The following is a 14,658-nucleotide window of genomic DNA, read 5'->3' as shown; positions in this document are numbered from 1 at the left end:
CTGCTTTATTTGAAATTCTCTACGGGCTCAATCCTTTTGGAATTCTCTATGGGCTCAATCCTTTTGGAATTCTCTATGGATTCAATCGTTTTGGAATTCTCTATGGGCTCAATCGTTTTGGAATTCTCTATGGGCTCAATCCTTTTGGAATTCTCTATGGGCTCAAACCTTTTGGAATTCTCTATGGGCTCAATCCTTTTGGAATTCACTGTGGACTCGATCCTCTTCCGTGTCCAACCAAAACAGTTAGCATGTTGCCCTATTTTGATCAGCAGACACTATATGCAGGTCTTCTGTTGTCGGCAACTCGCTCTAGGAATTCTTGAATGCTGCCTGCATATCTAATATTAGTGTATCTGTGACTGCTTATTTAACAAGAAGAAGCTTCAGTTACAGAGAAAATATCCTTTGAGACCAATCGCCACTAAAAACTGCAAAAACCTTAATATCTTTGAAATATTGTGTGCTGGTTCAAAAGGTGATGGACACCTCAGCAAACCAGTGCCTGAAGTGATCTCACTCAGATAAACCAATGACTAAAGTGGTTGACTCATATCCCTTGCTGCACATATGTATGTTGTTATCCTAATGCTTTGTAGTGCTGGAATGCTATCTGGAAGACAGCTAAAGTAGGCTTCAAGCTAGACCTAAATAGCAGGTAAGCTACTGCTCTCTCCCAGTGCTGCAGGTTAAGAATAGCTTCAATGTTAGAACTTTCTTGTAATAAGTTATAAGCTAAAGCTCTGCTGTACTTTCATAGTATAGGCTATTTCTGGCATCAGCAGTAGACCTTATACATGTTTTTCTTATTGTCATTGGAGTCAAGTGCTGCAACTTTAGTTGAAGCAAATGAAATAACGCAACCTTTTTGCCATAGTGAAAAACCACATGGGGTTAGAGTTTACTTCTGGAGTACATTCTTGGCACCTGAAGACATTTACAGTTCCATTAAGGAGCCCGCACCCTCCAAGCAGACAAAGTTCAACAGGAAGCGTGTGCCACAGACTCTGAATTCCTCTTCAGAAGCACTTTTCTTTGAAGATGATGTTGATGTAATCACCACAGAACTTTTTGGTAACATTATCTCAATTACAACTAAAAATCCTAAAGCATGTATTTTGGTATGTTGTATTCAGCAGACTGACATATTTTATTGTCATTAAAGCTTCAGGTTCTGGCGAATTTGACGTGGCTGTAAAATCAGGTAAGGTAAACACAGTACAGTTGTTTTGCAATGTCTCCCAGTAGGTCAATATTGGATTGCATGTTGATAGGAGATACATCAATCAGTGATTTAAGGTATTAACCAGCTGTCTATTTTACATGATAAACATATACATATGTACTTATGTTTGCTAAATATGTCTCTACAATGTGACTTGGTGGAACAAACGTCATGTGGCTGAACTGTCAGATCCATAAAATGAAAGATATTATAGCAGCATCAATCAATCAATCAATCAGGCGAATTTATAAAGCGCGCTACTCACCCGCTAGGGTCTCAAGGCGCTGGAGGGGGGGGGGGTCCGCAACTGCTCGAAAAGCCATGTCTTGAGTTGTTTCCTGAAGGAGAGATGGTCCTCTGGGTTAGCCGTAGGTGGATGGGGAGGGAGGTCCTTGTCTTGGCCGTCAGGTAGGAGAAGGATCTTTCTCCAGCGGTGGCTCTGCGAGTACGTGGGACGGTGGCGAGGGCGAGGCTGGTCGAGCGGAGCTGGCGGGTGGGTGTGTAGAATGTGAGGCAGTTGTTGAGGTACTTGGGTCCCAAGTTATGGAGAGCCTTGTGTGCGTGGGTGAGGAGTCTGAACGTGATCCTCTTGCTGACAGGGAGCCAGTGCAGGTCTCCCAGATGAACAGAAATGTGGTCGTGGCGGGGGATGTCCAGGATGAGTCGTGCGGAAGCGTTCTGTATGCGCTGGAGTCTTTTCTGGAGTTTGGCTGTGGTTCCCGCGTAGAGGGTGTTCCCGTAGTCCAGTCGGCTGGTGACGAGGGCATGGGTGACCGTCTTCCTGGTTTCGGTGGGGATCCACCGGAAGATCTTTCGGAGCATGCGCAGGGTGTTGAAACAGGATGACGAGACGGCGTTGACTTGTTTGGTCATCGTGAAGGAGGAGTCCAGGATGAAGCCCAGGTTGCGTGCATGGTCCGTTGGCTTGGGTGCGGTGCCCAGGGCAGGGGGCCACCAGGAGTCGTCCCAGGCGGAGGGGGATGATCCCAGGATGAGGACTTCCGTCTTGTCTGAGTTCAGTTTCAGGCGGCTGGTCTTCATCCACTCTGCGACGTCTTTCATTCCTTCCTGGAGGCTGGCTCTGGCGGTGGCGGGGTCGTTGGTGAGGGAGAGGATCAGCTGGGTGTCGCCAGCGTAGGAGATGATGTTTAGGTTGTGTTGGCGTGCAAAGGCTGCGAGGGGACTCATGTAGACGTTGAAAAGGGTGGGGCTGAGCGAGGATCCTTGAGGTACGCCACAGATTACTTCCGTGGCTGCGGAACGGAACAAGGGGGAGGCGGACTCTCTGGGTTCTTCCGGCGAGGAACGAGAGGATCCACTCCAGTGCCTTCCCTTGGACTCCGGTGTTGCTGAGGCGCTGTATAAGTGTGCGGTGGCATACTGTGTCGAATGCTGCTGAGAGATCCAGGAGGATGAAGGCAGCTGTTTCCCCGTTGTCCAGCAGGGATCTGATGTCGTCGGTGGCTGCGATGAGAGCGGTCTTGGTGCTGTGGTTAGCTCGGAAACCGGACTGTGAGGGGTCGAGGGATCCGTTCGTCTTGAGGAAGGTGGCGAGTTGTTTGTTGACGGTCTTCTCGATGACTTTGGCAGGGAAAGGGAGGAGCGAGATTGGGCGGAAGTTCTTGAGATCCATGGGGTCCGCGGTGGGTTTCTTCAGGAGAGCGCTGAGCTCGGCGTGTTTCCAGCTTTCCGGGAAGGTGGCGGTGGCGAAGGAGATGTTGATGATGTCCCAGAGTTGGGGTGCGATGATGAAGTAGTCCTTGTTGAAGACGTGGTGAGGGCAGGAGTCAGTAGGGGATCCGGAGTGGATGGTGTTCATCGTGTGGGTGGTGTCTTCGGTGCTGACCGGGGTCCAGTTGCAGAGGGTGGTGGTGGGGGGCGCTGGTTCGGTGGTTGAGTGCGTGGTCTGTGCGCCGAAGCTGTTGTGTATATCGGCGATCTTCCGGTGGAAGAACGAGGCGAGTGAGTCACAGAGGTCTTGCGAGGGTGTGATGTTGTTGTTGCCGGCGCTGGGGTTGGAGAGCTCTTTAACGATGCTGAAGAGTTCCTTGCTGTTGTGGGTGTTGTATGTGTAGGACTAGTGACACTTTTCAATTGTTTTACTATTAGGAAAGATAAACTGTGTAGTAATCCAGTATTGACATGGGGGTCCACATTGCTGCTGGTGTAGTTGTGACCCCACCCCCCAGTAGTAGCAAGAGACAAAAAATTTTAGATTGCAGGGCTGCTACCCTATCACTCATTCTGCAATTGTCAGCAGGCAGTCGGATTGCAAAACTGGAGTTGACGCACCTAGGCATGCGTTCAGGAATGAGACAACCAACACCTGTTTTTAGGGCTCGGGCCTATCGTCCCACTGCATCAGCAGTGGGCGTGGCCCAGAGTCCTTTTGTGAGGGCTTCAAAAAACGTACCTGCGAATTCCAGGCTGCTCGTGCTTTTTAGTGTGTTTTTTTCGGTATGTGCATTGCCATTGGTGTTCGAGTGCGTGTATTTTAGAAAGAGAGCACGCAATAGGCCATAGGCGTTTGAGTAGCTCCACCTATGGCCCATTGGTGTCTGTTACGCGCACCAGAAGGCCATATATCTTCAATTATCTCGGCCGTGACGGCAGAGATAATTGAAGGCATATGCTGGCAGAGGCGCGCCACGCGCACCACTCGCTGGCGTTTCTTTTTTTTTTATACAAACCTAAATCCACTCTGAAAGGTGCCTTGGAAACCATCCTTGGGACGAGAAATGCTGCCTCTACGCTGCTTGTTTTTTTTTTATCCATTTCATGGAGCTCTCCCTGTCAGCGCGTCTTCTCTGTGAACACGCTTTCGCCATCGCGTGCAGCACTCTCGGTTCTTTTCATGCCTAGCCTGGTAGTGCCAGGGATCATGGAGAGGAATGGGGGCTTTGCAGCCAAGCTGGGGAGCTCAACCTTCGGGGGCGGTGGTAAGGAGCAGAGGTGGGCGCTGCTGGAGGGGATATTTTCACAAGCAGTACTTAATTGTTTGGAGCTCACAGTGGAGCGCAGATAGGGGAACTTGTTGAAAGAAAGATGGCCAGTAAACTATTGGAGTCGCAGTCTATCCATGCCATGAGTGATATGAATACCTCAGCGTTGTCACTTACCTGTAGCGATGAGGCTGACCGAGTCGCACATGAAAGCACAACAAGTGTGCTATATGAAGTAATACGGACATGAATTCTGTCCATGCGCATGAGAGTGACAGTGAGTGCAGAGTGAGTGCAAGAGCGACAGTGAGTGCAGAGTGAGTGCGAGAGCAACAGTGAGTGCAGAGTGAGTGCGAGAGCGACAGTGAGTGCAGAGTGAGTGCGAGAGTGCAGAGTGAGTGCAGAGAGTGCAGAGTGAGAGTGACAGTGACAGTGAGTGCAGATTGCGGGAGTGCAGAGTGAGTGCAGAGTGACAGTGAGTGCAGAGTGACAGTGAGTGTAAGAGTGCAGACTGAGTGCGAGAGTGACAGTGAGTGCAGAGTGAGAGTGAGAGTGACAGTGAGTGCAGCGTTAGTGCGAGAGCGACAGTGAGTGCAGAGTGAGTGCGAGAGTGACAGTGAGCGCAGAGTGAGGTCAAGAGTGACAGTGAGTGCAGAGTGAGTGCGAGAGCGACAGTGAGTGCAGAGTGAGTGCGAGAGCGACAGTGAGCGCAGAGTGAGGTCAAGAGTGAGAGTGAGTGCAGAGTGAGTGCAAGAGTGACAGTGAGTTCAGAGTGAGTGCGAGAGCGACAGTGAGGGCAGAGTGAGTGCGAGAGTGAATGCGAGAGTGACAGTGAGTGCAGAGTGAGAGTGACAGTGAGTGCAGAGTGCGAGAGTGCAGAGTGAGTGCAGAGTGACAGTGAGTGCAGAGTGAGTGCGAGAGTGACAGTGAGTGCAGAGTGAGTGCGAGAGTGAGTGCAAGAGAGTGACAGTGAGTGCAGAGTGAGAGTGACAGTGAGTGCAGAGTGCAAAAGTGAAGAGTGAGTGCAGAGTGACAGTGAGTGCAGAGTGAGTGCGAGAGTGACAGAGAGTGCAGAGTGAGAGTGACAGTGAGTTCAGAGTGAGTGCAAAGTGACAGTGAGTGCAGAGTGAGTGCGAGAGTGACAGTGAGTGCAGTGTGTGCGAGAGTACAAAGTGAGTGCAGAGTGAGTGCAGAGTGATAGTGAGGGCAGAGTGAGTGTGAGTGCAGAGTGAGTGCAGAGTGAGTTCAGAGTGACAGTGAGTGCAGAGTGAGTTCAGAGTGACTGTGAGTGCAGAGTGAGTGCAGAGTGACAGTGAGTGCAGAGTGAGTGCGAGAGTGACTGTGAGTGCAGAGTGAGTGCAAGAGTGACTGTGCGTGCAGAGTGAGTGCGAGAGTGACAGTGAGTGCAGAGTGAGTGCTGACCGGTTTCTGGCATTCCAGCCGTCTTCAGCCCGGCTTGCTTGAATCCAGTGGCAAAGTGAGCAAGGGACTCACGTCTGAGCATACCCTGCCACACTTATGGCGGCCAAAGCGGTACCAAAGGGGGTGGTGATGGACGGAGCATCAGAACCAATCAAACACTCACACCCAGTCAAGTGAGTGTGAGTGCAGAGTGAGTGTGAGAGTGAGTGCAGTGTGAGTGCAGAGTGAGTGCATGCACACATATACACATGTACGTATGCATATGCGTTTATATATATATATATATATGTGTATATATATATACATACATATATAAACATATATATAATATGCATATCTATATAAATACAACTATAAATGCATGCATACATATACATATACATATACATATACATATACATATACATATACATATACATATACATATAGGCATTCAACCGCATTTTATGTACATGAATGTTTGAAAAACACTAATAAAAGCAAATCTAAAAAGCGACCTAATTACAAACAGAATTGCTTTAACTTAAACGAGGGCGAGACCTATTGCATTTTCAATGCTTGTTTGCTTTGGTTCCATCAAGAAGGCACTTTATTCCAATCAAGATGGCTTGAGGTGTGCCATACTTTTGTCATAAGTAAGACTGTTAGTGCGCTACTTGTTCTTTAGAACACTCTGGGACATTCTGTCATTGGGCTATACTTGGGCTACATCTGGGTGATATTTGGGCTATATTTGGGCTCTTTTGTCTCTGGTGGCCATGTAGTGAGACTTATTTGTTATGAAGTTTCCTAATTTCCTCATTTACTACAGTCTCCTCAGTAGGAAATACTTTCAGTTTTTTACTTTGATTCCATCAAGAAGGCATTCAGATGTGTCACACATTTGCCATAAATTCAGAATGTTAGCACTCTAGTTGCTTATTAGATCACTGTAGTAAAGCTACTGCTCACCAGGGAAGTCTGCTGCTGGTATTGAAAGTGCATGTTTCAGTCTGCATGTCAGAATGTTTTAATGAAATAGAAGAGGATTTGAGAAGTCACTCAAAATGTGCCCTAATTTTTCTTTCAGCAGCCCTAATCATACTTTCTATGGCAAAATAAACCCCCTCATTTTGTTCCTTTTTAAATTAAATGTTTTAAGAGTTACCACTTTATTCCAATCAAGATGGCTTCAGGTGTGCCATACCTTTGTCATAAGTAGGACTGTTAGTGCTCTAGTTGTTCTTTAGCACACTCTGGGAAGCTGCAGTAGAACACAAAGGAATCAACTGACAGTCTCTGCCCTTGTTGGATGTACATGTTTTACTGAGAATGTCAGACTTCATTCTTACATGACTGAGAAAGATAATGTGAATTTACAGAGAATATGCTCTCAGTTTAGCTTATAGATCACCTTCCAAACCTCTGTGTGAAAAGCATGAGAAAATAGTTTTCTCTCAAACATGATTCATGATATCCCAGCAGAAGGCTTTTTCACATGGTAAAATCACATTAGAACACACCACAATTCCTAAAATGAGTATGGTACCATTAACAAATGATTTATAATGTAACTAGAGTCTTAAACCCTTCTATTAACTGTAATGCTTTGTGTGCAGGTGCTATCAAGTATATTGGTCCCAAGATGGCTGCCAACACTTCTTGGATGAAGTGCTGACAGCCAATCAGATCTCACGATGAAATGTGTGGTTAGGCTCCGCCCAGATATATACTATTTTTTTCCTTTAATAACTAAAAAACTACTGAACAGATTTACACCATTTAACAAGAAGGCACGACTCTGAACCAAGGTCTACCTTTCTGCCAAATTTGGTGTAATTCCGTTTAGCAGTTCGGGCTGTAGCTGCGATTAAAGGTCCCTATGGAAAATTGCATGGGGAAAAAAACGTTTTGGGACCCCCCTTTTTTCTTGGCCCCCACTTGACAAATCACCCCGAGGCTTTCAGGATAGGAGCGGACCAGAGCGCCTCACCAGTTTTGAAAATTCTACGAAGATTCGTCAACCGGCACCTAAGTTATTCCAAATGGAATGTTGCGGATTTCCTATGGATAATAGGTCCTAACTATAACTACCTACTGGCGACCGCCAGTAGTAAAACTGTAGTTCGACTTTCCCGGCGGCCACTGAACACCGTGGGTTATTCAAACCCAAGACGCCAAGCCATATGCCTGATGCCTACAGGCATTTTGAGAAGAAACACCCAGTGGCCGCAGCGAGGGGTCTGCACAGCGCATTGATGGGTGAGGCGAGGAGTATCGGAATTGTACCAAGAGAGCTATAAACATCTGTTCAGCGCACCCATTGGCTCACCAACAACCAATGAGAATGACGGCCTCAGTATTTCAGTCAATCAGGCACTGTGTAGGAATGACTCTCAAATCCAACACCGAAGAAGGCACAACGCCGAAACGCATATGCCGGAGATAGGAAAACAATTTTTTATAATTACCCATAATTGCTCCGAATTTCTTTCCTAGTTGTTGTGGAACATACCCTTGTGCATGGATATAGCGTGAAAGTGTGTTATGGAGATATATATATGTAGTCTTTCTCACGGATCAAAAGGGGCAGTCAATTCAGCACATTACATAAGAATGATAGTATCTGCCTTCTTATAGTGTATCATATCATTATAATTACCTCAAAATTCTTTGAAAATGATTACCTTTGGAAACAAAACATCAAATTAATGCATTATGTCCATTATTCCAATGTTGTCTGTGTATATAATTCACTTTGATAGTCAAAATTAATAAATAACAGATATATATTTATAAATTAAAGAGTAATCATGATCGAAATACCATTCAATCAACATCACATACAATAGAATAATGGTTCCTGATATAATCCACTTTTTATCCATTTATAAACTATTAAGGAAAATTACATTTTATAAATTTGTCAATCCATTTGTCAGCCTGTGATATAGTTCTCCACTTGTAAAGCGGTTCCGTTCACTATGCCTGATTTAGGTGTGGAGGCTAAGCCCCAAGTGGACTGAATGTGTCTGATTAAAACATTTTTAATCCTTTCTGTATATGTTCCTAATAGTAATCCTAATCTTACAAATTGTGCAAAATTACAACACTCATTGATGTCATGTCAAAATCAACAATATCAAATTGTTACAGGTTTCCTTAACTGAATGTACACCATTTCCTTTGTCTGCTTAAAGTGTAGAATCCCCTCATGCATTTGTATGAATACAAAAATGTTAGAAACCATTAAAATCATTTCTGTACTCCTTCAATCTAGATAAGACAGTTCTAGGTAAACAATAGTCACATCACAAATTCTAATACTACTTCATTAATAAAAATGAGTCCTTTGTTTTTGTTTGTGAAACTAGCACTAGCATGTAATACGCTAATTTGACTGCCCCCTTTGACCTGTGAGAAATGCTCTTGGGAGCCCAAACGTGTTGTGGCTTTCTGCCGGACAAAATAAACTCACTTGGTTCAGGCAGTATACTGGTACTGGTACTGGTAGTTTTTCACCAGAAAAAAGGGGATGAATGTGCAGAAGATTTAAAGGGTTTCCCTGCCCGTGAGTGTACCACCATCGTGAGGGCTGAACCGGGCTTCCGGGGTCCTACCGAACTGATATATATCAGTGATGTCACTGACCATGTTGTGAGTGATGTAATATGTGCGGTCAAAAGCAATGCACTGCGGGGGCATAAGTTAGAGGTAGTTGAAGTAACTATAACTACTGAATTTCTATGGTTTTGTATGAGTGAAATGTGAGCCTAAATATAGGGTCCCCGTAGCCCAGTCATGTTTCCCTGGATCATACCCAGGGCACTCAGTGTCCATCTTGGGGGCCTCAAGGCTCCCACGATCCCAGACAGCTCCCCAAGTCCTACAGGAGCCTGCATTGCTATCTGTGCAACAGACAATAGTAGGGAAAGGGATGAAATGTACTATTCTCACTCCAGTTTGTGCAACAGTAGGGAAAGTGTTGGATTTCGGCAGAGTGAAATTTACTATTCCCCCTCAAGTGTCGGCAAAAGTAGGGAAAGCGTTGGATTTTGGAGGGGTGAAATGTGCTATTCCCATTACAAACACCACAACATTAGGGAAAGTGTTTAACTGTACAGAGGTTCATTGTACTATTCCTATTGCAGTCTAAGCAGGAGTAGGGAAAATATTTTACTTCAAACACATTACATATAAGGGTAACTCCAGGAATGTAGAAAATAAGAAACGCTTCATAAAAAAGTATAATACTTAATCTAAATATATATACATGAATTAAAAATAGAAACAGTTAATCAATTTACATAATTACTATTTCAAAAATCAATTATCAAATAATTAATATTTTCTTATTCAATTAGTGGATTACCTTCCCACCCTCTGCCACTACAAACCTACCAGCTTCCAGATAAAATATAACAATAGCATCCCTGCAGCCCAGAACTAAATTATAAGTAAAATAAATTAGTATTCCATACATTGCATAATTACAAATCAATTAAATAATGAATTGACAATTTAATTAACATAATAATTATCACTCATATAATTAAATAAAATGTCTTAAACAATTCTTAATTATTTATAACCTAATTAACTTTCCACTCTATTCCCCCACAAACCCATCAACCCACTACAACACTATAAAGTACTATAAAAAATATACATAAAATTCAAAATCACCTACAATTACAAGCCATATTTTTGAAACAACCAATTATATTTATATAAACAATAGAAAAAGAAAAATTAATATATCAGCTAAAACATTAAAATAATAAAACAATGTTTTTACCAATAAATTAGAGAAAGCAATAATAAAAAGTTTGACATTATTTACAACGATATTACCTCAATAAACGATATTCTTGTCAGGGATATTTGTGCATCACGAAATTTGTGTGTCACAAAATTTATTTCCAATATTTCTGTCTTCCAAAAATGTTTAAACAGTATTTTGTCCAAACACCTCTAATATATCTTTTTATGTATACCTCTACTGATGCTATTCCAATGGTCATGTTGTTAATTTTGATCCACTAAATTGTACACTGTACTGTAGTAATAATCTTGATTTTTTTAAATGATCTTTATGTTTTCCATTCTAGCAATGTCATTTGACTTATACGCAAAGCCGGGTAACAACAGGACCTTAAGTCTGATAAATCCAAAGAAGTCATTTTATCAGTGGAGACTGAGAGTTCCTCAAAACCACGTTGTAAGGCTCATCGTAATCACTATGAACGGTGCGACAACCGGAAACTGCGTTTCCTATAGGTTATCAGCCTACGACTTCCTGCTTCCTCTTCAGAACAAAATCATTACCAGGTATGTATTTGAATGTATTATCCAATTGAAGCGATTTTAAATGCTTGATGTTTTTGAGTATGGGATGTAATGAAAAGAAAACAAGCACTGACAAAGGCAGTAGGCTGACATTTGTATAGTGCTTCTATGCACAATATTCAGACACACATTGACTCAGAAAATACATCTATGAACATATGCAGACACATTAATATCAGCACCTACAGACAGATATCTACTGACAGTCATGCACACGGTCCCCAATCATTAATGCGACCGATGTTTCTAGGCTAAAATGAGAAATATTGGCCTCAGACTCATTTGACTTATACGCAAAGCCGGGTAACAACAGGACCTTAAGTCTGATAAATCCAAAGAAGTCATTTTATCAGTGGAGACTGAGAGTTCCTCAAAACCACGTTGTAAGGCTCATCGTAATCACTATGAACGGTGCGACAACCGGAAACTGCGTTTCCTATAGGTTATCAGCCTACGACTTCCTGCTTCCTCTTCAGAACAAAATCATTACCAGGTATGTATTTGAATGTATTATCCAATTGAAGCGATTTTAAATGCTTGATGTTTTTGATTATGGGATGTAATGAAAAGAAAACAAGCACTGACAAAGGCAGTAGGCTGACATTTGTATAGTGCTTCTATGCACAATATTCAGACACACATTGACTCAGAAAATACATCTATGAACATATGCAGACACATTAATATCAGCACCTACAGACAGATATCTACTGACAGTCATGCACACGGTCCCCAATCATTAATGCGACCGATGTTTCTAGGCTAAAATGAGAAATATTGGCCTCAGACTGTAATTAACTTTGATGGCCTATGCACTTATGACCATCAATGACTGCAGACAAAACAATTATCAATGGCCTCAAGAGATAATGAACAATAATGTCCTTATTCTGTAACCATCAATGGTCCTGGAATGCGTGAATAGCTTGTATCCATATAAAGGCAAATGAGAAAAAGGAAAATAAATCATTCATTATTTTTATGTAATTATTACTGTCATATTCAACCCATTTGGGGTACAGTACATAGGTGTGTTAGGCATCAGTTAAAAGGAGTCCAATGAAGGATGAGTGCTAAGAGGAACATGCAGAGTTTTTAAACTGTCCCCTACAAGATCACACAGCTCTCTGCAATAGAAGCATCAATCAACGGGGCTTTCTTATCTGCTCATAGGAGTACAATTCATTTTGGATATACCTCTTTTCTTGTGGGTCATTTAAACTATATGTTATATCAGCGTAGCAGCAGTCTGTGAATCCTTTGAGCTACATTTAATGGCCTCCCTTCTCACTGGTGTAGTACCTGCTCAAAAGTCACATGAAGAATGAATATTAAGACCGCACCCGTTTTTTAAAACGGCCGCACTGCCGCGAAATCGCGGAAGAAGCCAATGGGTTAAGAAGAACTACAAACTTACACATGGTACTGTTGAGTTGATTGATTATCTCTATTCGATTATGCACATATCACAATAAAAGACCAGAGAAAAAAAATACATTAAAACCAATAATCACGTAAAATGCTCACAAAAAACAATTTCTGAAATCTGATAGTGTGTCATCTTCCATGTGTACAACCACCTTAGAGCACAAAGCACAGTAAAAAACATAAAAATGCACAAATACAAGATATGTGCAGAAATGTATAAACCCACTAATCAAACAAGATACTCACCTGTTTAAAGTACAGAAGACCTAAAATCACCTCACTGCAGTGATCGCGATAACCTTGAGTGAGAAAATATTTAACATGCATCTTTAGGGGGGATATTCAGTGGCGTAGCTAGAGCTTCTGGCGCCCGGGGCTATCCCTCAGATTGCCGCCCATGGCCGTTACCGGGGGAGGGGGTTTCTGGGGAAAAAGGACGGCCAGCAGAGTGGGTGGATTGACGGTGTTTAAGTTACAACGCCACTCTCAACTCCAATGCAGGAGAAAGCAAAGGTCAGAGCAGAGGTGCTGCGTGCCCAACACTAACCTCTCCCAGTGAACACTTTCTGCCAAGGCGCACATACTCAACTGAGTAACAAACCTTTTAATGAAGTGGCCTTGAACCTCACACTTTAATGTAAATGCAATGGAGGTAGACAAATCACACAGCTTGTTATCTCTTCTCAGGTACTTAAGAGAGGCATGCTTTTGACGTTGTTAGGTCTCTTTATGTAAGTGCATGAACTGTAAGAATGTCAGATGTGTCGGTCTGGCCCAGTTTTCAAACACAATTTAAATAACACTATTTTATTTCATTTATAGAGCTACGCATCCCAATGCAGGGTGTCAGACTGATTTACGTAACATACAGATTGACAATAAATCATGCAAGTGTGTAAATCAGTGTACAAAATATGTTGCATGAGTCAGTGAAGGTTAAAAGGTGTAGCAGTCACATATCCTGCATAGCTCACTGTTCTTTATTAAAAGGCTTACTATTTATGAACTGCAAGTAACGAAAGGATCTGTGTTCAAAGCAGTAACCCAATTACCCTAGCTACATAAAAAATATATATATATATTCTGTCACCTGCATATTACATGCTTTGCAGGCACATTAACCTTCTATACTACTTTGAGTCAGATCTGGGACTACACCAAAAAGAAATCTCTACAAGAAATACTTTAACCTCCTGCGCTATCTCACCGATTATTATTCTCTGTTATTTACTGAGCACCTCCGCAGCAGAGGTCTTAACCCCATAAACATATTAGAAAACAGAGACTTTGTAACCAATTAAGTATAACAGATCGACCAACATGCTCCTCCATGTTGCCAATTTTTTTGTGGCAGTGTTTAAAAAAAATTGTAAAATTAGTTGATTTTACATTGGGATTGCGCCACTTTTTTTAGCACAACCCCAAAGCAAAATCTAATTTGTTAAATCTCATAGTGTGCTTAAATGCACTCATGATATGTGATGTCGCTTTCTGCGATGCCACGTGTGGTGTCATGCATTGTGACATCACAGGCTGTAACGGTACACACCATAATGTCACTTGCATACTGACTAACTAGGATAGTCCCCTGCCCACCCCACGTGCTGGAGCTGCAAGAATTAAATGCATACTAAACAAACTTCCAAGGGAAATGCAACTGGAAGTTTATTTGAAGTGTGGTCACTTTATTAAAATCTGCATCCTGCAAACGAATTTCACATCCTGAACATTTAAGGGCCTATTACGATCGCGGTTTTTCCGCATCCTCCGGGCCGGCGGAAGCCCCTGCCGGCCCGGAGGATGCGGAAAAACCACAGCGGACCCACTAAAGACCCACCGCCACATTAGGATGGCTGGTGGGTCCTGGTTTCCGTCCACAGCTTTTCCGCCACGATTGGCTTACAACCGTGGCGGAAAAGCTCTAATATGGTGGCGGTGTCTCTCAGACACCGCCAGCCATATTAGGATGGGCTTTAAAAAATGCTTTTCCGCGGCGGGTTTTTACGCCGTGGAAAAGCATGTGGAACTTCACTGAGGGGGCCCGTTGCGGGCCCCCTGGGTGAAGAGGGGGGGTGGGGGGTGCACTATGGTACCCCCCTGCATTTGTATGCAGAAATCGGCAGGCACCGCACGGTGCCTGCCGCTTTCTACATACAAATGCAATGTATGAGGTTAAACAGGGACCCCCTGAATGAAATAAGTTTTCTGGGTCAGGGCAAAACAAAATGCAATGTATGCATTTTTACCATTGCGGCGGGTGCAGCTTGAAGCTGCACCCGCCGCAATGGTAAAAATAGAGGATGTGACCGCCAG

General features: G+C 43.3%; 1 protein-coding gene across 1 annotated transcript in view; it reads left to right on the top strand.

Moving 5' to 3' along the window:
* LOC144771975 (suppressor of tumorigenicity 14 protein homolog) overlaps positions 1 to 14,658 on the top strand; it is a 385,346-nt gene that overhangs the window by 96,664 nt on the left and 274,024 nt on the right. The window contains 3 exon segments of the mRNA XM_078656195.1: positions 878 to 1,074; positions 1,166 to 1,204; positions 10,680 to 10,899. Of these exon segments, the coding sequence (XP_078512321.1) occupies positions 878 to 1,074; positions 1,166 to 1,204; positions 10,680 to 10,899 (456 nt within the window).

Source organism: Lissotriton helveticus, chromosome 8 (assembly GCF_964261635.1).
Source record: "Lissotriton helveticus chromosome 8, aLisHel1.1, whole genome shotgun sequence".
NCBI classification, from domain to species: domain Eukaryota; kingdom Metazoa; phylum Chordata; class Amphibia; order Caudata; family Salamandridae; genus Lissotriton; species Lissotriton helveticus.
This window is presented reverse-complemented; position numbering and strand designations above follow the sequence as displayed.